Source organism: Oryza glaberrima, chromosome 9 (assembly GCF_000147395.1).
Source record: "Oryza glaberrima chromosome 9, OglaRS2, whole genome shotgun sequence".
Taxonomy (NCBI): domain Eukaryota; kingdom Viridiplantae; phylum Streptophyta; class Magnoliopsida; order Poales; family Poaceae; genus Oryza; species Oryza glaberrima.
In genome coordinates, this window is record NC_068334.1 from 11,408,043 (window position 1) to 11,433,217 (window position 25,175).

At 43.8% G+C, this 25,175-nt stretch overlaps 4 protein-coding genes across 4 annotated transcripts; 1 reads left to right on the forward strand and 3 right to left on the reverse strand.

Annotated features, from left to right (window-relative positions):
- Positions 1-5,031: 5,031 nt before the first annotated feature.
- Positions 5,032-6,742, forward strand: LOC127785077 (xyloglucan O-acetyltransferase 2-like). The gene has a single exon (XM_052312498.1). The coding sequence runs from the start codon at positions 5,091-5,093 to the stop codon at positions 6,429-6,431; it is 1,341 nt and encodes a 446-aa protein (XP_052168458.1). The 5' UTR covers positions 5,032-5,090; the 3' UTR covers positions 6,432-6,742.
- A 1,120-nt stretch (positions 6,743-7,862) lies between these two features.
- Positions 7,863-11,396, reverse strand: LOC127783895 (uncharacterized). The gene is made up of 2 exons (XM_052311045.1): positions 10,608-11,396; positions 7,863-8,191 (listed from the first exon to the last, which is right to left on the reverse strand). The coding sequence occupies exon 1, from the start codon at positions 11,319-11,321 to the stop codon at positions 10,611-10,613; it is 711 nt and encodes a 236-aa protein (XP_052167005.1). The 5' UTR covers positions 11,322-11,396; the 3' UTR covers positions 7,863-8,191; positions 10,608-10,610.
- A 1,650-nt stretch (positions 11,397-13,046) lies between these two features.
- Positions 13,047-13,527, reverse strand: LOC127783732 (uncharacterized). Its single transcript, XM_052310910.1, has one exon. It carries the CDS (start codon positions 13,404-13,406, stop codon positions 13,047-13,049), a length of 360 nt encoding a protein of 119 aa, XP_052166870.1. The 5' UTR covers positions 13,407-13,527.
- A 1,336-nt stretch (positions 13,528-14,863) lies between these two features.
- Positions 14,864-18,673, reverse strand: LOC127783928 (probable serine/threonine-protein kinase PBL28). Its single transcript, XM_052311086.1, has 7 exons — positions 18,139-18,673; positions 17,775-18,055; positions 17,469-17,686; positions 16,392-16,590; positions 16,037-16,200; positions 15,849-15,953; positions 14,864-15,556 (listed from the first exon to the last, which is right to left on the reverse strand). Exons 2-7 carry the CDS (start codon positions 17,842-17,844, stop codon positions 15,230-15,232), a joined length of 1,083 nt encoding a protein of 360 aa, XP_052167046.1. The 5' UTR covers positions 17,845-18,055; positions 18,139-18,673; the 3' UTR covers positions 14,864-15,229.
- Between the last annotated feature and the right edge of the window lie 6,502 nt (positions 18,674-25,175).

Below are 25,175 nucleotides of genomic sequence, written 5' to 3' on the forward strand. Positions count from 1 at the left end.
CGGGCTGGAGGTGGGTTAAAACCGCTTGGGTCGGGGACTAGTGGGCCCACAAGGCAGAGGCCGTGGGCTTTTTGCGCTAGAGCGATTTGAATTTTGAATTTTGCGAATGGGAAAAAGAAGCAGTTGTTGGTTGCCTTTTTAATAAAGTGTGAATAGCTAAAGTGGTCCTCCAAGTTTCATGCAAGGATCAGTTTAGTCCTTAATGTTTCAATGTGTCTATATTAGTCCTTTAAGTTTTTATTTTAATTCAAACTTATCCTTGAACCCACATAACCAACAACTCTTTTGATAAATAACACTTATGCCCTCTCATTCACATATATAAGAGAAAAAATTGCATGTAATGAATTCTTTTTATAGATAAAACAAAAATAAATTATGTACTTGCAAGTGTATACGATAGCCATTAGGCTCAATTTCTATGTGCACATGTTGAAATAATGGGAAGTATATATGCAATGTTGTTTATTCATTTTGGTTTTCTTTTTTCTAGTGTATAGTTGTATGCAAGTTAAGGGCAAAAGGGACATTTTCTAATAGAATTGATGACTAAAAATAGCCATATGGCATATTAAGTGGGCCCAATGATGATTTTAGGCCAAAACAAATACTTAGAGGACTCATGTGAACAAAATGAAACCTGAATGACCAAAGTGAGCCTTCGGTGAAACTTAAGGGACTAAATTAGCTATTCACCCTTTAATAAAAGTACTTTGGTGGACAGTGTACTTTATTTATTTTTTCTAAAGCTGTATGAGGCCATCAGCAATGGGTGTCTTCGAGCCGTGCCCCTGCTCACGGCCGTTACTTTTTGCGTTCGAGCGGGCTCCTGAGAGAGGTGCGCGTTTTCTTCCAGGGGGACGCGCCCCTCAGCGATTTTTGGCGGAGAAACCGAGCAAGGAGCCGCGTTGGGCACGCCATAGCTTTGTAGACACTGCTCCCCACACCCGTATTCCCTTTCCACCCTTAGTCAAAGCTGGAGGCGGCGAGGTGGTGGAGGAGCTGGAGTCGGCGGGGAAGAGAATGGGAAAGTGCGGCGATGAGCGGATTCGGCATCGGTCACGCCACTCGCCGCCGGCCAACAGACCCCTCACGCCGCTCGCCGCAGCCAACGCGCCGCGCGCGCCGCTCTCCGTTGGCGGTGACGGGAGAGAGAGGCGGTGACGACGGGCGGCGGTGAGATCCGCCCACGACGCACCGGATTTGACGCTTCCAGGGTCGCCGCCACCAACTTCCATAGGGTCTGCTTCGAGGGCTCCGCCGCCGCTCGCCGTCAGCCACCCCATGCGCCATTCGCCATGCGGAGGGAGAGAGAGAGAGAGAGGCGGGGACAGGTGAAGGGAGAGGGGCAGAGTCGGCGGCGAGCGCGACGGAGGTGGCAGGAGAGAGGGAGAGAGTTGCGGGAGAGACAGAGGCGAGCGGCGATCTGGACAAGACGAGGCTGGGGCGGACGGTTTTCTCAAGGGCATCGATGGGCTGGAAAGAGGCAATGAAGCCGAGGTGTGGGCGGCGACGAGCGGGGCACTCGGTGTGCCGCTTGCTGTCGGCCACCACGCCCCGCGCACTGCTAGTCGTTGTTGTGCCGCGCGCCGTCGGCCGCCCTTGCTGGCGGAGGGAGGAGGAGGCGGCTGCTGGGGAGGGCGAGGAGGGAGGCTGCGGCGGCGGTTGGGGAGGGAGAGGAGGGAGGCGGTGACGAGCGGCGGTGCTTGGTGGGCACATTGGACTTATCTGGGTTCTAGTGGTCAAAAGAACATGAGTGATGATTGATGAGACCTGCAAGAAGCTACTAGGCAAGAACTGGGCATTAGTTGCAAATGGTTTATTTGGTAGAATGCATGGAGATGGGCTACCATGGAAGGGCACAGACGACATTTGTGCGCGGGGCTATTTGGGCCGAGACACCCATTGTGGGCTGCGTCTCTTCAACCGGTACCCTTAAATTTCCCCAGATTTTGAAGCTATCATGCAGGGGTATCCTTCACTGTGAGGACGGTTCTCCAGACCACTCCATGGATACTCTCAGTTAGTGAGTGTACTCTAGTAGAATCTTTGGTTGCTCATCCCTGAAAACTTAGTTCAATTTATAAGTTAATAACTAGTGTTTGGAGTGGTGTTTCTCCCGTGTCATGCACAACAAAACCACTCGTATTGAAAATTAAGATATGTACAGTTGCTATTGTGGTTATGCAATTCTAGCTTTTCTTTTTACGGTTCCAACACTACAAGGTTTTCTTTTGTGCTTTGGATCGAAATACGGACAAACCATTATAGACAAGGTTCGTCCTATTGTCAAAAGCACAAAAGTTTTTAAATAAGACAAACGGTCAAACATATTAAAAAAGTCAACAGCGTCAAATGTTTAGGGAGGGAGGGAGTATATCAAATATTATATAGCTACTTCCTTCTGAATTTGCTTTTGTCTTTGGTACCCCGCTATATATGTTGATGAAATGCTAAGCATGGGATGAGATACGTTGAGTAGCACGTACACTCGCTAGTTAAGGCAGGATCCAGCATCGGTCTTTACAATCTACTCCACTTCTCCTAGCGCTATGGAGGAGTACTACGCAGCTTCGATTAGAGAATGGATACTCTTTTTTTCTGGGCGGCGACCTTGTCGGTGCCTGGAACACACACACACACTGCCTGCGGCATTGGAATGGGCGGAGAACGTGCGGTCGATGCCGTGATCGCGTGGGGAGTGCGGGCCATGATTCTCCTGCAATCCTGGGCTCCAGGCCGGCCGAGCTTCAGCCACGAGCACCGTACGGGGCGGCCTGCCTGCCACGTCTAACATGCCAATTTCACGTTTTCTATGTACTAGTGCTACTGCGTTGCAATGGGTGAATACTATTTTAATCTATGTTTTAAAATTCACTATGTGAATTCACTTGAATGTTTTTTAAAAATTATAGGCTACAATTATGAGTCTGACATTCATCTCAAATTAGCATGTTTTAAGAGATTTCTTATACGACTGCTTTTGTATTTTCAAAAGCGAACGAACTTAAAAATAGACTCAAATACGGATATGTATTTTCAAAAGCGAATGAACTTAAAAACTGACTCATACACAGATGACGTACCAAAGTATCGATAAAAACATCTTCAATTTTTATAATAGTAGAGACATAGATAAAAGGAGGGTACGTACGAACAAATCATCACACATAAAATTTCGATCTTTGCTTAAGAAACAACAACCACTTATTAAAAATCTCTCAAAGAAAACTAAGTATATTGTCGACGTTTGATGTCGCGATTCCGGTATTTGCATAGTATGGGGATCGTTGGTACTAGGATATATGCGAGATTGTAGTAAAAAAAGATGAAAACGAGGATTTTTATACAGGTTCGGCCCCTGAATTGTCAGGTAATAACCCTACTCATGTTGGCCGTAGCCGGTCGTTGCTTTTATTCATCATAATCACACCAGTACAATATTTGGGGTAGCCTATCTATCTGTTGTCGACTTGGCGGCCATAAAACCAATCCGTAGTCGACAACAGTGTAGCCTTCCTCCTCGAATCCGCATCCGGCGAGATCAAAGACAGTGCTATGTCTCTCCTGACAGTATCCGTAGACACCGTAGGGGACTAGCCATGCTTATCTCTGAAGTCGATATCCGGTGTCTTGTCTTGGCGTATGTTGGCTTGTATGCTGATCTTGTTCCGTGTCACCTCTCCTCCTAGGGGGCCTTGTATTTATACTCATAGGTGTCCCCTTGTCTAAATAGAACTAGGGAAACCAATATGGATACAATCCGAGTAGTTCTTGTCGTTTCCATGTAGAACTCTAGTCGTCTTTCCTTAACCGGAACTCCTCCTATATCCGAAGGTTGTTTCCGTATAAGACATAGTATGTGGTAGGTCCTGCCGAGATCTAGTAAACTACTATCAGGTATGTGGTATCCATAACCCCGACATATATATACTATCTAGAAGTATTTCTACTCTGCTATATAAATGTGCACCTCTTACCAGGGGCGGAGACAGAGTAGGGCAGCTAGGGCTGCAGCCCTACTACTGATCCTAAATATTCATTAAAATTCTATTCTAAAACTTCAAAAAACTAGAAGATAAAAAGCAAAATTATATATATTCAACTAATTTAGCCCTAGGTTTGAAAAAATTCTGGCTCCGCCACTTCCTCTAGAAAGGACGGGGGGCCTTGAGTCTGATCATGCAGACAAAGTAGAGTGTGAAGCTACAAATTACCAAAGCGTTGGGTTCAACTGATGAGTCATCGATTTTCTGTAAAATTACGAGTTAAGAGGATAACATGATTATGGAGCGAATCCTAGAACAATTAGGGCTTTGTCTCAGTAGCTCTGTATTTGTGCTGTAAAACTCTATCATATGTCTAAAACATGTTCGATGCTCGTTTGTCATGTCGCTTTTAGTTCTATACTAACCGGGTTATTTTGCCTAAGTTTTAAACCTCTTAATTTTTAAATTCTAAAACAATCCTCCTAAAAAAATACTTTTCAAATCCAAATATTTGTGTTCTGCCTACTAGGCAGAACAATATTACCACACCAACCAAATATGGTTGCGTTATTTCGTCACGCTAGGCGGGGTGTTATGGCTAAAAAGTTTCAATTTAGGAATAAGTTTTGGGAGACTTTGTTTTTAAAATTAAGAATTAAGAAGGTTAAAAATAATAAAAGGTCAATTGCAGATGGCTTTTTAAGCACTAATATCCTAATAAATCATTCCACGCTTATATTGTTCACAATGTTACGAGCTACAAGAGCCAATCCACAACATAACCGTCAATCATTCATTGACGCAAGAAAGTACTATGTACATAGGCTTTTAAAACTATGTAGTAACCAAAATAATAATAAAACCAATGTAATAACAATTTTAAGCAAATACTAGTCAACAAAAAAAAAATCTAAAACGATTGTCAAACTTTAGTTAATGCAAAATTTGTAGGGCAACAATACTCATCAATAATAATAATCTAGTATCAAGTATCCAACCAACGTGTGCATCCCCCTTCTTTAACCCACTACTCTCCCAACTCTCAAGCTGCTCCTGCCCAAAGATAGCCAAGCAAGCTCGCTCTCGACCTCCTCCTTCGCCATGGGCGCCGCCTCCACGCCTCGCCACCATCTCCCCCTCCCCAAGCGGATCTTCGCCTATGCCCTCTACGCCCTCTTCCCCCTCGCCGCCCTCCACTACCTCCTCCTCTCCCCTCCCCCTCCTCCCCTCGCCACCACCTCCACCTCCACCACGCCGCCGGTTGCGGCGGTGGCGGTGGCGAGGAAGGCGGCGCCGCGGTGCGACTACTCGGAGGGGGAGTGGGTGCGGAGCGCGTCGGCGCCGCGGTACAACGGGACGAGCTGCGGCGCGACGATCAAGGGCGGGCAGAACTGCATGGCGCACGGGCGGCCCGACACGGGGTACCTCCACTGGCGGTGGCGCCCGCGCGGCGGCGGCGGGTGCGCGCTGCCGCCGTTCGCGCCGGGGGAGTTCCTGGAGCTGGTGCGCGGGCGGCACGTCGCGTTCGTGGGAGACTCGCTGGCGCGGAACCAGTGCGAGTCGCTCGTCTGCCTCCTCGCCTCGGGGTTCCCCGCCGAGCTGGTGCGCGGCGGCAACGGCGGGGACGGTGGGGACGGGGACGAGGCGCGGAAGTTCCGGCGGTGGGTGTTCCCGTCGCACAACGCCACGGTTTCGGTGTTCTGGTCGCCGTTCCTGGTGAACGGCACGGAGAAGTCGTCGTCGTCGTCGGCGGCGGCGGGGGCGGGGGGGCTCGACCACAACCGGCTCTACCTGGACCAGCCCGACGAGCGGTGGGCGGGGGAGCTCGACGGCATCGACGTGGTGGTCCTCTCCGCCGGCCACTGGTTCCTCCACCCGGCGATGTACTACGAGCGCGGCGAGGTGATCGGCTGCCACCACTGCCCGGAGCCGAACCGGACGGAGACGGGGTTCTTCGGCGTGTTCCGCCTCGCCGTCAAGAACGCCCTCCGCGAGGTCATCACCCGCGCCGCCCGCTCCCCGTCGCAGCAGCAGAAGCTCGCCGTGGTGACGACGTTCTCGCCGGCGCACTTCGAGGGGGAGTGGGACGCGCGCGACGCGTGCGCGCGGTCGGAGCCGTACGCGCCGGGGGAGAAGGAGGTGGGGTACATGGACCGGGAGATGTGGCGCTCGGAGGCGGAGGAGGTGGCGGCGGCGGCGGCGGACGCGAGGGTGCGCGCCCCCGGTCGCGTGGAGGTGGAGGCGCTGGAGGTGACGGCGATGGCGGCGCTGCGCGGCGACGGGCACCCGGGGCCGTACATGAACGCGTTCCCGTTCGCCGGCGGCGAGAGGGCGCGGGTGCCCAACGACTGCGTGCACTGGTGCCTCCCGGGCCCCATCGACACGTGGAACGAGATCCTCCTCCAGCTCGTCAAACGATGGAGAGACTCCTCCTCGAAATGACAAAATTCGTCCAAACAAAATTTTTTAAAAAAGAAATAGTGATTTTGCAGATGATTCTCAAATTTCACCTATGTTTTTTTCTCTAGTGCAGTTTTATTATTAGTATTATTAGTATTGATGTAACTTTAATTAGAGTGTGTTTTAAGTAGTGTTTTACGGCTGTAAAAGGCCAGCTCCCAAATTTTTAACCCCAGAGCATGGGATTTCTCCCGGAACCGGTGCCATCAAATGTGGATCTCCGTAAGCTAAACGCTGACCTATTGTCCCCATGATCAGCATCAGCAGCCGACTAGTTAATTAATTAACGAATTAATCAAGCAATTAATGCTCTTACTCCCGTTTGGCGGCGAGTGGCAGCAACAGTCATCAGTCACCACAGCATCGCAGCGTCTCCGAGGTGCACCCACGTCCAGGGATGGCAAAGGGTTGGGTGGGGCACGGGTAGAGCAAAACTATACCTGATCCCATGCTCGTCGTCACCTGTCCGAACCCTAACTACTAGGGTAAGCAGGTAAAACTCCGTGCCCGTACCCATGCTTGACGGGCACGGATATGCCCGGCAGGTCCTAATGGATCTCACATGAATAATACTCCCTCCATTCCATAATATAAGACACAACCACTTTTTTTTAGATATTCCATAATATAAGGCATACATGCAAACATGCAATTAACTATGACATCTTCTCGATTAAATTATTACTTTTTAAATCATCCACTCTCATGCTATCTAATCTTATTGGATGCATGCATTAGTATTTATTAGGATGATCCAAACTACAACTACAAGATGATAATAATTATTTCTTGGTCTTTAGATTAAGGGTGGTTGTGCCTTATATTTTGGAATGGAAGGAGTAACTCGAAAGATACATAATTTAATAAAGAGAAATAAAATCAATAATTTACCAAATTATCAGTTATTAACAATAATTTGAATTACATCATAACTTATTATTAGTAAATATGTCGTTCTCGCCGGACCCATGGGCAAAATTACCATCCCTACTTTGTGTCCTGCTTGAAAATATATTTTTTTTGTTCACTATGACTTACAAACACAAATCAAATATATACGACAGATTTACCAAAAAAAATAATTTTCGAATACAGTGATCTAGTAACAGCTGAAACTAAGTGACGAAAAAGATAATAAAAATCCTTAATTAATTCTAAAACTCAAAATTACCTCGGCTCAAACAAGCATGCACAAATAGGTTGCCGCTGACTAATCAAGAACATAAGCTATTGAAGCAAGGGAGATAAGAATAATATGGCAACAAATTACCAGAAAAAGCAGCTGCATTTCACTATAAATTACCATGTGTACACAACTGGGTTCGCTCCAGTATCAGCATTGCATGCAGTGTACCGCCAAACTGGCATACCATGATACCAAGGCTTTCTTGCCCAGCTAAGTCACGTCGACAATGCAAACAAATCTGGAGACTCCAGAATGAGGATTGCACGACTAGGAGTAGTATTTTTTCAAGGCACACAACAATCGATAATGCATTACAACAAACCTGAATTGGTAATGATTTGTCAGGTCTCTACAATTGTGGGGGAACATTATCAACCAAAAGATTAAATAAATAATTAGAAAAATACTGTATGTGTTAGGATACAGTATGATCTAGCCTTCTTTGCAGTTTAGTTCCCCGAACCAGGTAAAAAGGACAACGAAAATAATTATCATGTCCTTGTCAAATATGATTGTCCACCCAGGATGCTCTTCAAATTGTACAGATTAACAACACCTGCAAATAACCGTTCGTCAGATTCACCCGCAAGAACACAGCAATGGCTCAATGGAACATGCTTTCCATGTGGCATTATCTGGCCAATACATTGGTGATATCAAGATCCTTTTTTTTTTGGCACTCATGAACATGTTGAATAAGGTGTTCTTTGTATTCTAGGGACATATCAGTGAAATCGGACAAAGTGTTGAAAATGTGTAAATTTTGTCCCAAGAGTTGTTTGGATTTCTTACAAGCAGTTTTATGAAATGTTGCAGAACTTCTTTTTTCTTGACATAGATGTTGCACAAATTGAAATGCTGCTGTTCAACACTTTTATTTCTCTTTGTGATAAATGTGCAGCTGTTCCTTGCAACATTTCCGAAGTCCAAATGCTGTTGGCAACAAAATCAATGACTGCAACACTAGCTAAAGTATATATGCAAGCACATATGGCACGTTCTAGTTTTCACCCCCAAAACTCATACAGAATAACATGATAAAACAAATGAAAGCAGAGGATTTAAGGTAATTAGCTTAGTAATCTCATTACTACTCAAAACTATCGACAACAGAAATGGCCTAAATGGTCCTGTTAGCACTTGTTACTTTGCAAGTCAGTTGTACACCCGGCACCACCTTCCTCCACACTAGCTCCAAGTACTGTCATTATGCCAAAGTAATTGTCTAACATGAAACTGATCTGGTGCGTGGTCAATATTAGACGGACTAATGGTGCTAGGCCGCAAGACGAGATATCATAATTCCCTAGTTCATCCTAGGCTTGAGATGGTCAAAAGCCACAATCAACTTCCAGAGAATCAGTTCTTAAATCACAAACTTTTGTGGTGTCATGAAACCAACACTACATAAAAGACCACAAGGCAATTTTGAAAAAAAATAATATCAAAACATATCACTTGTTGCAGTATTCTAGCAATCAGAAGAATAGAAGATACTTTACAAGAAAACAATTTACCAGCAAGGCAGCAACTGAATAACAAGGACATCTCAAAAAACAATTTTATTATTTACGGTATAAACCAAATATAAGCATGATAATTGATAATACTTACTTTCAGAATACCAGTGCTTATAGTCATGTGTCTTGTTAATGTCTGAAATCCCCACGATACAAGCATAATGGCCACGGCACACTACTTGCAATTTTTAGCGCGGGGGGGTGGGGGGGGGGGGGGGGGCTTACAATTTTGTATATACAGGCATACAGCTTGCAGCAATGTGTTTTGAAGGAGTCACGTGATTTGGTGTTACACATATTTAGTTTGACTCATTTTGAGGAAATCAACTGGTTACTTAGTGATTAGGTATTTTGGTTCGTAGTCTCAATCAACACTTAGATTCCTTTCCAGGAAGAGGTCAGCTTGGTCAATGATAGTAAGATCTAGTTTGATAGCACACAAATATTAAGAAAAAAAACAGTTCCACAGAAATATTCACCTGCAGCTTTTTATCTACATTTTTGTTTGCAAGCATTTCTGTTGATTTGGATATGTAGCAACTATCATGATAATAAATATTCTGGTGACACCTAAATGGTCTCGAGCAGCTCACGTTTCTGAATAAGATAAATGCATGTCGAGTTTGGTCAACCAACTTTGACAAACCATAATACCTTACAGCCTACCTCAGTGTACAAGCTACTGTCAACAATTTCCTAACAGGTTGCTTGGACACTGCAAGTGTGCAGCTGGATTATGTCCTACTCTAGAGTGATACCCACATCTTTGCCATGCACATTCACTGTTGATCCTGAGACATATAAATAAAATTTAGGCCATAAGAATATGGCAAATTTTACCTTTTCTTACAAGCAACTAGCACCCTAGCAGTATAAGAGTGTACCCTTAATATAACAGAGCTTATGTGGTTATGCACAGAACATGGTATTCACTAGAGCCAATGGACAGATTTAACATGAATGTGAAACACTTCCAATTTAGCAATGCAGAATGCAATTTGGTGCTTACTGCTTAGCTTACCTTTTGTTACTCAACCTTTTGCAAATTACAAAGATCAGTGAGGATTATCCAACTTAACTGAATTTAAAAAATCATATATGCATATCAGCATCTTTGAAGTTAATTTTTTCAACAGTGACTAACTTAGTTATTCCACAAAAATAAATCCATTATCTAGCTAGCAGTTGTGGTAAATCCATCAGCAAAAGGTCTGGTCTCTGATTATTAGTATTTTCTAGTTCAACAATCCTCAATAATATCAACCTCCGAGTTAACAGTATCTTACTGTTAACCCCCTACTGATCCAGATTCAGCAAGAAGACTGAGAGGTTTGGAAAACAGAACAGTGTGTTTGGTAGATCATCGAACTAATCATCCAAATCTCAGCATTCAGATCCACTTTCTTCTACCACAAAACCGAGCCAGAGATACGGGACGAACAGATGCTTTACCTCTCAGTCGGCTCCAGCGCCGCCGCTGCCGCCGAGAGGGTAGGACACGAGCTCCCTCACCACCGGGCCGACCTCCACCAACGCGATATCCATCCCGTACCCGGAGACGGGCAGCAGCTTGAGCTCGCGGAGCACGCAGAAGGCCTCGGCCATGCGCCCGCGGGGCACGTCGACGGCGACGGCGCACCGGGGGACCCAGTGGTCGGGGCGGAACACGTCGGGGACCTCCACCCCGGCGTCCTTGCGGAGGAGCTCGCAGAGCTGGGCGTGGATGCCGAGCAGCGCGGCGGACGGGGTGGGGGCGAGGAAGAGGACACCGGCGTCGAGCGAGGACGGCGGGGAAGCCAGCGAGGAGAGCGCGAGCGGGAGCGGGTCGAGGCGGGAGGCGAGCGCGCGGAGGGAGGGGGCGAGGCGGAGCGGGTCCGGGAGCGAGGCGGCGGGGAGGTGGAGCAGCGGGAGGTGCGGGCGGGAGGCGGCGTCGATGAGGCGGCTGCTCAGCTGCCGCCGCGCCAGCGCGTTCCACGCCTTGAGCACCTGGTTCTCCAGCGCCGGGTCGAAGTAGAGCTCGACGGCGTAGTACCCGGCCTGGGGGGAGGCGGCGGTGGCGCGGGGGGTGCCCGGGGGGGTCGTGGTGGTGGTGGAGACCGCCGCGGCGGCGGAGGGGGTGGGGACGGCGGCGCCGCCGCCGGCGGAGGGCCCGGTGCCTTGCGCCATGTGGGGGGCGGCGGGGCGGCGGCGAGACTTGGGCCTTTTTTTTTTTTTTTATCGTCGGAAAGGAGAAATCAGAGAGGGAGGGGGGATCGATCGATCTCGCGTTGAGTGTGGGTGTGAGGTGCACGCTTGGACTAGCTAGAAGGGGTTGGTCAGCTGGTGGGGCCACAAAGACACTGGCCAGTGGGGCCCGCAAGATAGTACTCCTTCTGTTTCATGTTACAAGACGTTCTATGATGTTAATGAATCTAAACACATATATATATGTCTAGATTTATTAACATATATATAAATATGGACAATGCTAGAAAATCTTATAATATAAAACGGAGAAAATAGGTCGTGTGAGGTGTAATATGATGAATGGCTTTAAAGTTAATTACTACTCCTACACCTTTAAAGGGCTCATCGGGAGTACGTTTTTAAGACAATTTTTTGGAGTGCCATTATGCATCGCATATCAAAATATAGCACAGGGGATGTTTGATTAAGTAAGGTGTGGCTTGTAGGGACTAGGGACTGATCGTCAACTGTGCCGACCTTAACGACCTCTACCGAAATCTATGAATAAATTAGTCATACATTGATTATTAAGCTATCTATCGAGCGAGATTAGTGTAGCCTAACACCGGTGGCCTAATTAAACTTATGTTTCTAGATTCGCCTAGCTTGGTAATTAAGATTTTACTTCTTGTGATCTTTAACAAGCTTAACGCAATAAATAGAGTTTTTGACATGCATGTAGGGTCGTGTGTTATATATCTATTCAACATCTTAATTTGAGCCCTTCAAATTGTTAATCAGCCAGCCGATAATGCTCCACCTTTAAGAGAATCCTAAGAATGATTTATGTATATAGGGCCACTGGTTTAACAGATGCTGAGGAAGTTGCCACCTTTTGACTTCTGAGTCCCCGATTATGTCTTTTGCGATGTGTCCTTAAGCCATGGTGGAGTGGTATAACAGATGCTGTTTTTTTTTTGTTGGAAAAAAATGTATAAGGATATTTTTTTTTAAAAAAAATATTGGAGCATGCAAAACCCTAAATGAGTTTTTTCTTTTGTATTTAGGGGTTATTATTTCGATGGTCTGGTAAAGATGACCTCCTATGTTATCTTGGTCAAGCAAACGAGAGATTAATTATTCCTATACCGGAATGTGATTGCCCAATCGTCTCCTTATTAGGAAGAATTCAGGTGTGGTGGTCCAAACGCTTTGACTAGCTAGCATTGTCCCGCTGCTTAATCGTGTTTAATTCCTGTTCTTAACTTATCGAGAAGAATATATTCATTCATAGATGAGTCAATCGTGCCGCAAGCGATGCATGAAAAGCTTTGCTTTCGAGGCAAATTGAATCGGCAACGGGTTGAAGAGTAATCATTGACCGATCAACCATGAATAATCTTCCTCTTCAAATGTTACTAATAACGATCAACATCAAGAAATCGAGAAATCTCGAATTGATCCGCGCAGTTACCGAGAATTCTTTCATGTTTTGAAGAACACAACGATTCAATGAACTAGCTAGGATATGCAAGAACCCCCAAACCGTCCAAGAATCGAACCCCAATTTTTCCAAGGTCCAAGAACATGGTAAGCATCGAGCGAAACCCTAAAAACCCCACAAGAAAAATCAAGAACACCTAGGAAGAAGAGTTGGTCAGCTGTTGATCCCTCTCCGCCGGAGGAGGAGACGATCGACGACGGCGAAGGCGAAGGCGCGCGCGCCTAGTCGAGGCCGACGATCCTCGTCACGGTCGTCCACGCGCCCCGCGCCGCCGCCGCTGTCGCCGACCCCCAGCCGGGCGCGGGGGCGGCGTCAATGGCGGCGTCGCCGCACGCGCACCTCTTCTCCATCGACGACGCGGCGACGGCGCCGCCGCCGTTGTTGGCGACACGCGCCGCGGAGGCGGAGGCGGCGGCGGAAAGGGCGTCGTCGTGGGCGTCGTTCTTGACGATGACGATCTCCTCGAGCCGGATGCGGAGGTACGCCTCGTCCCTCTCCTCCTCCACCTCCACCTCGGCGGCCGCGGCCGCGGCGGCGGATGCGGCACGGCGGCCGGAGACAAGGGCGGAGAACCTGTCCATGCCAGCAAGAAGGCAAGAACGCCCGCCTCCCTGCCTCTCTCTCTCTCTCTCTCTGCTTGCTCTCTCGATCGGATGCCTCGGCGACTCTTGTCGTTGCGACGGCGACGATGCAATGGCGAGGTCGCCGTTGTTGGTCGCCGCCGGCGAGATGTTGCTGCTGCATATGTAGCCGAGGAGAGGCGGAGGCGAGAAACCGAATCCGCCTCTGGTTGAATTGGGCCGTTTGGGCCTGCTACCTGGACCGGGCTGGGACCGTTTGGGGTTGGAGTAAGTCTATTTGTCCTCCTTAAACTCATGCCTCTGATTGAATCACCTCCCGCGATCCGGGTATAACGGCCCCTCAATCTTCAAAAACTAGAGCAAATCGAGTCCTAGGTTGTTTGAATAGCGGTTCCGTCCTACGTACCACTCATGGGACTCATATGTCAGCAAGAAAAAAAAATAAAGGTAAATAACAGCTCCTCATATCAGTTATCCATTTCTTCCTCTCTCTCTCTCTCTATACCTGTATCCCTACCGTAGAACCAAATTATGTGAAATTCCATGTATGATTCGAAAAGAATTCACAGTTGTAAACCGATAAGGGTGAAGAATTCACATGTTTTCTAGGTGCATTGTTCAATCTACATAAAACTTTATATAATAACTACACTTTATGGGTTATAAATGTATATGACATTGACAACTGGATGATTTATTATAGAAATAACTACACTTTGTGGGTTGTAAATGCATGTGACAAATGGATGGTTTGAGATCAAAACATGAAAGCGATCCAATGACTACTATTTTCTAGATGATGTAGCTCAATGTATGTCATTCTTTTAGTTCCAACTATATAGGATATATAGGGCTTGTTCACTTTGATGCCAAAAAAAAAATCTTACCAAGTTTTAGCATTGCCAAAATTTTGGTAACTGACAGGATTTCTTATATAGTTACCAAAATTTGGCAGCAAACTAAATGTAGCCATTTTTTGGCAACTTTACTAAAATTTGGTAAGGTTGAAAATTGCATAAAAGTGAACATGCCCATAAATAGATAGATAGGTTGTATAGTTGGGGAAGCAAAATGCTATGTTTAAATCCTATTGGACATAAATATTACAAAAATGTGGATACATTTACGATAACAATTGAGTGAAGTGCACGGACGGTCTCTAAATTTGTGCGAGCGTGTCATCTAAATTTCTTAACTCTCAAAATGTGTTTTCGGATGCTATATTTGTCCTAGGTGTCATATAGGTCCAAATGAACTCCAACCCGCTCCATGCGCTGACGTGGCATGCTGGGGGAGTCTACATGTTAGTGGAGCCCGTTTGAACTTATATGATACCAAATACAAAGTTAAGAGATATGAAAATAATACAATTTTAGAGTTAAGGGATCTACATAACATATCTGTATAATTTTAGAGATCACTCGTGTACTTTACCCAGAATTTTGTGAGATTGGGCATTGGGGATTGATTCCTGGCCTTCTGATTCAACGTGTGCACTTTCCACACAAGTATAGTTCCAAAGTTTAATTAGTCAAATTTTGAAAGAAAAATGATTTCGCTCTAGCTACCTCAGCTTGAGTCATTTCCAACAGGAACAAATATGTGAGAAATTTTTATACCACCACAAAGCCCCCACTCTTTCTTTTTTTCTCTGGACTTTGGGCAGAAAATTCCGCGAAAAAACCACAAAAAATTTTCTGTACAAACACCAAGATCATCATCATCATCATCTTCTTCTTCTTCTCCACCGCCATCGTCTTCGCCGGAGTAATCAAATGATTGATATGAACGAGCCAAACGAAGATTGGCAATGGATGCAGCGATCAGATCTTCATGTTGGCGTACATGATGAACTGGAGCTCCTTGACGCAGTCGGCCATGGAGGGGCGGCCGGCGCTCTCGAAGCAGACGCAGCGGGCGGCGAGGCCGGCGAACATGGACACCGACTCCGGCGTGTAGGACGACCTCGCCATGTCCCTGTCCACCACCTTGCGCAGCCGCTTCCGGTCGCCGGACACCTGCTGCATCCTCACGATGAGGTTCTGCTCCGGGGTGCCCTGGCTGAGGTCGATGGCGCGCCGCCCCGTGAGGAGCTCCAGGAGCACGACGCCGAACGCGTACACGTCGCTCTGCAGCGTCAGCTTCCCCGTCTGCAACGACAAGAAACACACAGGAAAGCAGCCATGAACACACATGAGGATCCTCTTCAACGACATCTTCACCAGTGCTTCCGCGGATATTACGCACATGTAGATAGCCTTTCAACGAAATGCCGGTGAGACTGATCAGGAACATGTCGTTGGTTTCCGTCTCTTAATTAGAGGGTGCATTTACGGGAATGTGAGTGTGATGCCTGTGTAGTGGTGTGCGTGCGTACGTGTCTGCTATGTAATTGGGGAAAAAATAGATTCATCAGCCATGCCCATGGCGATCTGTGCTCACCAGAGCGTACTCCGGATCGAAGTAGCCGAAGGTGCCAAGCACCCTGGTGGTGGCGTACAGGTCGATATCCTGCGGCATCAGCTTGGCCAACCCGAAGTCAGAGATCTGCCATCACCAAGAACACATCACGGTGAAGTTTATACTGCATATTTGCAGCGAAATTTTTACTGTAATTTTTTTTTTTTTACCTTAGCCTCAAAGTGCTCGGTGAGGAGGATGTTGCTGGACTTGAAGTCGCGGTGGACAACGGGGACGCCGACAGCGGTGGTGGAGTGGAGGTAGGCGAGCCCCCTCGCGGCGCCCAGCGCTATTCGCAGCCGCACCGGCCAGTCCATCCTCACCTCTCCTATGCCTGCAACAAAAATGTCCATAAGCTCTGACACAAAATTTACGGTGTTTTCTACTGATAGTACGTGATTTTCTTTTCGACTTTTGTGCAATTGAACAGTTTCATACGAAATACCTGTAGAAACCTTATGTTTTTTTTTTTGGTTTTGTATAATTGAAAAATGAGATAAACATTTTTGGCAGCTGAGAAATTACCATTGAGGATGTCTTGCAGGTTGCCTTTGGGCATGAACTCGTAGACGACAAACCGGTGCTTGCCGTCAGCACAATAGCCGATCAGAGTGACCAGATTGGGGTGATCTAACCTGCTCAGGATGTCGATCTCTACTCGGAATTCGCGCTCGCCGTCGGCTTGTTTCGATGTAGGTAGATCCATCTTCTTGATGGCAACAATCTTCAGAATCATCACAAACAACATTTTTACTAGGCTGTAAACAATCTCTTAAGCAATGTAACTCAAAGTTCTGAAACCGCTGAATTACTTGTACTAATTCAGTGAGGGCCCCTCTAAATCGCAGGGTTAAAAAAACGGAGGAATAGAAAAAACATAGGATTTTGATAAAAATGAAAGTGTAAAACAGAGGATTGCAAAACATAGGAAAAACATAGGAATGATCAAGAAATACATAGGAATCGGATGAGAGAGATAGACTCATTGAAAATTTTCCAAAAGGTTAGAGCCCTTGCTCATTGAAAAATCCACATGCAAAGTGTCACTCCACAGGAATTTCATAGAATTTAGAAAGCTTCAATCCTTTGAATCAAAATGGTCAAATAGAAAATTTTCTTATAGGATTTGAATCCTATAAAATTCTTACATAAATCCTTTGATCAAAGGGGCCCTGTAGTTCAGAGCTTGTGTTTCAAGATTGTTCTTGGGGATTGATCGGTGGTTTGATCATATTTGACTGGTGGTTGGCACTTCCTTTTCTTGAGTTTGATGCCAAGGCGAAATGTCACCACCGTACTGATCCTGGCTGTCTGAAGGACTAATCAAATTCTAGCTCAGTTAATGTGTCACCTACAGGATTCAATATTGGGGCCAAATACGTGCAACCGAGACAGGAAATTCTCTTCCGATTCCAACCATTGATGAGGCTGGTGGTGCCAATAATTGTCTGAAAATTACGGATGCAAATGCCAGTACATGACAAAGCTAGTAGTAATGTCTTATGCGCTCAAATCGAAAATATACTCATCATTTATCAACAATTCTGAAGTTCTCAACCTGAAACTCTGAACTGAATTTTGCTGAAAAATGAATGAACTCACCTGTCCATCTTTCAGAACTCCTCTGTAAACGCGCCCAAATCCGCCCTTGCCGATGAGGTTCCTCTCACTGAACATGTTGGTCGCCTCCTCCATCTCCTTGAGCGTGAACACCATGGAGCAGCTGCTCCTCTTCTTCGCCGGCGGCAGCGGCAGCGCCGCCGCCGCCGTCCCCTGCTCCTTCATCTGCCAATGCCATAGCTCTGCCGGCTTGTACACCCCTGCAAAAGAAAAAAGAAACAGAAAAACAGAGTTTCAGATGTGATACAAAGAACACATACAATTCTTGCGGTTGCAGGTTGCACTCACAAGGGTTCAGTTGATCGAGCGATTTGCTTCTCCTCCTCTTGTTCCATGACGAGACGATGTTGTTGAACATCCTGGATTGTGTTCGATCACTCTCTGAACAAGCTACCTTCGTCGCCGCCGCCGCTGCTTGTCTGAAGATCTTTTGTGCTGGAAGAATCTAATTCCCGATATACCTTGCCGGCGATCAAGAACTGGGGAGATATATTCCTTGCTCCAGCCCAAGGTCACACTGCAACTTTACATGAAAAAGGCAAAATGTCCTGCTACAACAATGGCTGCCGCTGCAAGCAACATATCAGAAAAAAAATATATTCAGAAACATGGCAAAGAAACCCAATGGATCAAGATTAGCAAGAACACTGACAAGGTTGACCCTGATGAGCTGATGAACTGATCAAGAAGAGCTGTGAGTGAGCATGAGCAACAAGGACAGGTGAGAGTGAGAGGACAAGATCGGCAATGGAGCCTAGTACATGGTCTCCGAATGAGGCTCAAGATCAGAGCCTAGATAGAGACCTACTCTAGACGAGACGACACGGTCTCTTTGGATCCAAGTACAAGGGAGACGCGCCACCTACACCTAGAGGAGGCGTTTGGCAAAGAAGTAAAGGAATGGGCAGCAGCTTAGCTACTTATGGATCAAGAAACCCGCCACAAAAACTGATGATCCCGCAATTGCGCATTCGATCGATCGACGATCGTCGGCTGCGCAATTGATCTTTGGGGAGAAGAAGATGGAGTTGGAAGAGTTTGGGCCAAGAAGAAGAGGAGCGTGTGGTTGGTGGTTGCAATGAGGAAAACAAAACAAAAAAAAAACAAAATTAAAGAAACATTTGAGCTGAAGAATTGGGCGGTGAGTGTGTGAGAGTGACATTTGAGGAGAGGTGAGGAGGAAGAAGGAGAGGAGGTGGTGGTGGTTGCAACGTAGCCGTTATGAAGAACCTTTCAGGCTGCAGTTTGATTCGTGCTCATCTTTCTCTCTGCCCCCCTCTCAACTACTAAATAAATTAAAATCTTCACATGGATATATTTCATAATTCATATATAACAATTGAGTAAGATTTCTCCCTGGTTTTGAAATTTTCAATCCCATCCATTGCTTTCCATCACAAGTATCATCCCACATCAGCCAATCAATGAATACATAGGTCAATTGTTGATATGGCAATCTATTCAATAATATTATATGATAAATTTTTGTAGTGATATTCCTATCCAATAGATTATATCAATTTATATTACCACCTCAACTACTATGTAGCAAAATAACTTCTTTTTCTACCGATAATAAAACTCATAAATCAACGACTACCAGTAAAAGATCACAATAAAAATACTCATTATTTTATTAAGATAAGGCTAAAAGGAGCTACCATATTCATTTCAAGAGTATAGAAAATGTAAACTTGTCGGATTAGGATTCAGACTTTACCTCAGTTTCCGTTAGCATGTTTTTCAAACTACTAAACGGTACGTTTCGTGCGAAAACTTTAAAGTTGCTTTAAAATATCAAATATATCAATTTATCAATTTTTTTAATAATTAAAACTTAATTAATCATGTGCTAATGACTTTCTTGTTTTATGTGCGCCAACTTAATCTTTATCTTCATCTTCATCAGTTCCAAACACCATCTAATGGGAGCAAAAATAATAATAAAAAAAAAAGTCTGAATCATTTGTGGTGGTGAACCCAAATTGTAACAGTGTAGATTAATCACCAGTGCTGTACTGTATATACTTTCAGACAAACTTTAAACTAGCTCCAAGCAATTGTGTCATGGCGTAATGCTACCATTGCAAACTCCCTATCTAGTCAAAACGCAACGAGGTTATTAGCAACGGACGTGACGTGAATTGGGTTTCTTGGCAAGGTGAGTGAGAGTTGGTGGTTAAAGCAATCTGGGATGATCTTGACGCGAGGGTGAATTGAAACGACGGTTGTGGGGAATGCAAGCGTGTGCTTGATTCTTAAGCATTTTATTGCTGCTCAATTTGCTGATGGCAACGTGTAGTTGCAGTTGTGGGGTGTGGCAAGTTTATAGGTGAGGTTGGTGGCCGCAGAGGTTGCAGGAGCAAATAAACCGACCGACCAAACTTGCCACTAAGTTAATTATAGGATTTAACTAGGGATTTCACAATTAGTTTTTAGTCAGAAGGATATCTCAGAATTGGTCATTGGTCAAATACATTGGGTTCATCTGTGACTCAATTAAGTGGTATTAGGATAGGAAACCAGACTAGTGTGTTTGGGTGTAGGCTAGGTGATGGTAGTTAATCTGGTTTGATGGTGATTATCATAAGTTCAACCTAATGGCTGATGGATCTATAACCTGACGTATGTATAACGTGGAAATCTTGGATCTAGTGGGCATTAGTTGGAGGCTGGAGAGCAAACAAGATAATTTTGTTAAATGCAAGTTCAAGCCTCCTTCTTAATGCAGGGTTTAGAAAAAAAAAAGACAAATAGGTACAAAACAGAGGATCGTAAAATTCAAGAAAAATCAAGAGAAGCGCAAGAATTTAAAATATGACCCAATAGTGTACAATCATTTGCTCCAAATTGCCATTAAGAAAAAAAACACTACATGATTCAAATCTTAAAAATTCATCCCTTTTATCTAGGACTTGAATCTATATGGGCAGGTTTCAACATCAAGAACCTAGACAGTTGAGCTACATATACTTACTTCACAAAGAAAAGATATTTGAGAGGCAGTACTCATTTTGCATGAGGTAGTACAAACATGAGTTGAAAGGAAAACGTTGTATAGCATAATTATGAAAAAAGATTATCACAGAATTAAATAGGGATTTATAAGGCAAATGACCAAGACAGAAGATATATATGATAATTGAATGGTCCTGCAAACAGTGGAGGAAGTAGACTTAGTGTCAACATCAATGGCCTCCTAACATAGTACCTTATACAGTTGCCTTGGAGGGTCTTGTTTTGGTGTTGGCATCCTTCCGGCCATCCAAGTTATCTTGTTTTGGTTTTGGTGGCTTCTCTCTTTTTTTTTTTAATTCAATTTATCTGCTGATGCTTCAGATGGTAAGGGTTGTGCCTAAATTACTCAACGGATTTGCTAGAAAACTTCCGCAAATTCTTTTGCCCCCAAAACTTTCAGATTTGTAACCATCGAATCGTCTCGAGATTTGTTCATGAAGAGAAAAAAAATTGCTAGATAAAGAAATTTTCACACATGTCATGCGTAAGATCCCAGTGCTATCTAACCAAACCATCGTTGAATGCAAGTTTTAATAAGTTATATCGTAGTTACAGTGCAGTTATAATGTAATTGCATTTCAGTTATACTATAGTTACATCTAAAAGCTTTTGACCCAAAAAACTTACGACAGTTTTTTTGATACTCCCATTACTTAATGCGTTAGGCCGTAAAATGGGCCTCCAGTAGTTTATGATAATGTAAATCATCCCAAAAGATTTGACATCTCAGCACATTCCACATCACAACATTCTACCACATAGGATCTATGTCATCACGATGTCCACGCGATGGTACAATATCACAATGTTCTACCACTTAGGATCCATGCCATCACAATAGCAATTGGTAGATGATGTTTTTGGTCTTTACAAACGCTATGAAGAATGGCATATCATCATAACTTGTGACAAGCACCCCTTCTTCGTCACACAAGGTGATCCTAGACGCATCTCCTGTGATGAAGCCATTTCATCACGAGGTCAACAAAAAAACTCTGTTCTATTATGAATTTTTGCATATTTCTGATGAGAATGGGTTGTCATACCGAATTCCTTGTAGTGTTATTTTAGGGGGTTATTTGAACCGGCATTTCAATAATTTAGGGTGTAGAATTAGAATACCCGATTTCATACTTAAACCAACCTCGATACTTTAGACTTTTCTTTCCTGAGAAGAACAACAATACTATTCTCTCAAACTATCAAGTGGTTAAGGCACATTAATCAAACATAAGTACCAAGAAAACATCCTAGCTATATTGTAAGTTTAATCATGAAATACAACCTTCTCTAGTAGTAACTTCGTTGTCACTAAATTTGTGCTCCCTCCATTATTTAAAAGATGACGTTGTTGACTTTTGGCTCAATGTTTGAGCATTCATCTTATTCAAAAAAATTGCGTAAGTATTGTTTATTTCGTTATGATTTGTTTTGTTATTAAAGGAATTTAAGCATGATTTTTTTTTTTGCATATATACACTAAACTTTTAAATAAGACGATGATGCAATATCATAAAAAAAGTCAACAATGTCATCATCTATTGAAAAATAGAGGAGTACTACTAGGTGTTTTTTATTTGATCATGATAGAGTAAACGTTAATTGGAATAACTCTAGAGGTAATAGATAATATTGGAGGTAATAGATAATATTGTATCTATTAGCGTATCTTTGGTACTTGCACGTATTGCCTATTTTATGTCATGTCGTTCCTCCTGATATTTGTTCCGATTCTATTTTGGTAAGTCGATTGAGTAGATAAGAGAAGGATTGAGCCGATATGTACTTCGCATTATCATCAATTGAGTAGATAAGAGAAGGATTGAGTAGATAATATAGGATTAGAAAATGTAAAGATCTGTATTGATTCTGCTACCACCAGATAGCGCCGTAAAGATTATCTAATAAATTTGACTCTCTTGTTAAAGAAATCAAACAAAATTCTTTAAGACACACCAAGCTCACCAACGACTACGAGTGTGTTTTTCCCCACCATACATGTGTGGAGAAGCATGTAGTTGGCCAGCCACAGGGGAAGCCGGCCAGTGAGGTAGTTGGAGTCGAGTTTAAGGATGATGAACATTTCAGGGCGGAGGTTGATGAAGGCGTCGTCAGGATCTCACCGGAGAGGTGGTTTTCGCCGAGATCGATATAGGCCGGATAACTAAAAGAGAATTCACTGCAATTTTTTATGCTCACACTCACCTTTTTTATTATTAGCATAAAACAATATAAAAGTATTTACACCAGTTAAATATGCCAAATGTGTCTTGCACTTACATGCTAACTAGTTTGAATAAATTTGTAAGTAGGGTGTTATGAAAGGGAAAAGAGAGGGATTTCGAGGAAGCTTTGCATTTAAATTTAATATTTGAATTCTCAACAATTTACATATATCCAAGGTGAATTTTTGAGTCGAAAAAGGAAAGACTGACCTGAACAATTTGAATTCATTTTAAAATTTACAAATAAGCTTGAGGAGTTTCAGCAAAATTTTAAACCACAATCTTAACCTTATTTTCATAACGTATTTTCAAAATTTGAACCTTTAGGCCACTTTAGCAAGACAGGCCTGGTAAAATAATAATGTCACACTAATCTAAATGGTGCAACAATATTATTTAGCCACGCTTAACGTGGCAGCGTCATTTGGCTATGCCACCCAGGCTAACGTGGCATGATAAAACTATCACGCTTGTTAAGGGTGATGTGACAGTGTTATGTTACCACGCCAGGTGAGTTGGTGTGGCCAAAATGTTCAAATTTTAGAAATAAATTTTTAAACGGTTTATTTTTAAATAAAATGAGAAGTTTAAAAATAATAATAATTCTCGTTTTAGCTAGTGCACTCGGATGTTTCAACCTCACGCGAAACTACACAAGCTATTAGCATATGATTATTAAATAGTAATTATTACAAATTTAGAGAATAGATTTATTTGTTTTTTGAGAAACTTATACATAGAAAAAATGTTATAGAAAACTTAACGTTTAGTAGCTAGGCTTTGAACGAGAAAAATTATCGCTTTGTCAGTTTCAAAAGCACTTCAGAACTTAGCTTTAGCTTTCCACCAACTTTTACCTTAACCACCACCCCCTCGTTTAACTAGGCGCGTCACCCTTTTAAACTTTATTTTTTTTATTTCTCAAAATAATATAATTCTTTGTATTTTGAAACAGAGTTGGTATATTCCTTATCGCCGACGAGGTACCTCACTACTCGCGTGCACATACTCCGTCTATATATTATTGTTTCGTAATGACGTAATCTTAGACACCATTTTCGATATCAACATGATAAAATTATTTCATATATTTTACTACTCCCTCCATCCCAAAATATAACAACTTTTAACTCTTAGGATTTATCCTAAAATATAACAACTTCTTCACCAACATTCCCTTTCTAACCAATCACAACCCTCCACCATTCACTTTTTTCCACCTACCTCCACTTCTCATCCAATCACAACCCTCTACCACTCACTTCTACCTAATTTCTTAATTTAATAGGGAAAATTAGAACCATGCCATTATAGTGTTTCCAATTCAAATTTGAGATATGCCATCCTGACCCACATGTCATTGACTCATGTAGGTCCTACATGTCATTGAGATACCGATGTCATATCTCAAACTTTGAAAAATTATAATGGCATGGTTCCAATTTACCCTTCTTAATAACCGTGTCCAACTCTAAAGCTTCTTCGAAAATTCTTCCCGTCGGTCGCTCGGGGGAGGGAGCCGAAATCGGGCGCTCCCTCCATCCAAGACGCGCGCGCGCCCCTAGGCCCACCCACGTGTCCCCTGCCTCCACCTGCCACTTGTCCACACACACAACTCCATTACAACAAATCACGCACATATTTTGGAAACCCTCTATTAAGGGAATTCGTTTCATTTTTCTATTCCACCAAAAATGTTTCACCTAGTATACTCACAATGTTTCACTATGAATAGATCTAATGTTGTAGTAAACTGAAAATTTTTTGCAACAAATCACCCACATATTTTGGAAACCCTCTATTAAGGAAATTCGTTTTATCTTTTGTTTTACCAAAAATGTTTCACCTAGTGTACTCATGATGTTTCACTATGGATAGATCTAATGTTGCAGTGAACTGAAATATTCATTGTTTTTATATAAGGTGAAACAACGCCCGATTTAAACGATTGAAACATTTTCGATCTACTTAGTGAAACAATTTTGATATACTTGGTGGAACATCGTGCAACATTTAAAAATAATTCAATAATAAGCTTAAAACAATTTCGTCGAAATATATCCATGTGTGGTCTTGTTTTGAAGATGTAATTGCAACGAATTTAATGGTGTAATCGGATCATGATTTGGATAAATAATTTAAGAGAAAAATTAGTTTAAAGTGGTTTTCCATACATGCGTGGCGCTGACGTACCTCCAAACTTCTTATATCTTAGGACGAAGGGAGTAGATGGGTACATAAACAAGTCGCATTCTAGAAGATTCTAGATCTCTCCGACGTCAAGATCACCAAGATCCCTCTTGTTCAAGGCCCCCGTTGGCAAGTTTGACACCACATCCCAACAGCACACAGCTTCCCCATCAACCACAACAAGCCACCACCCTTGGATCTCAATCCAACGGCCCAAACACCCCCGCCTCCGGGCCTTCTCCTCCACGCCGCGCCG

Excerpts from the sequence above, each read along its gene's own strand:
- LOC127785077 (XM_052312498.1), top strand. The coding sequence starts at position 5,091 with ATGGGCGCCGCCTCCACGCCTCGCCACCATCTCCCCCTCCCCAAGCGG.
- LOC127783895 (XM_052311045.1), bottom strand. The coding sequence starts at position 11,321 with ATGGCGCAAGGCACCGGGCCCTCCGCCGGCGGCGGCGCCGCCGTCCCC.
- LOC127783732 (XM_052310910.1), bottom strand. The coding sequence starts at position 13,406 with ATGGACAGGTTCTCCGCCCTTGTCTCCGGCCGCCGTGCCGCATCCGCC.
- LOC127783928 (XM_052311086.1), bottom strand. The coding sequence starts at position 17,844 with ATGTTCAACAACATCGTCTCGTCATGGAACAAGAGGAGGAGAAGCAAA. Across the intron at positions 16,201-16,391 it reads CCTGCAAGACATCCTCAATG|GCATAGGAGAGGTGAGGATG; the intron begins GTAATTTCTCAG and ends TTTTTGTTGCAG. Across the intron at positions 15,557-15,848 it reads TCGATCCGGAGTACGCTCTG|ACGGGGAAGCTGACGCTGCA; the intron begins GTGAGCACAGAT and ends TTGTCGTTGCAG.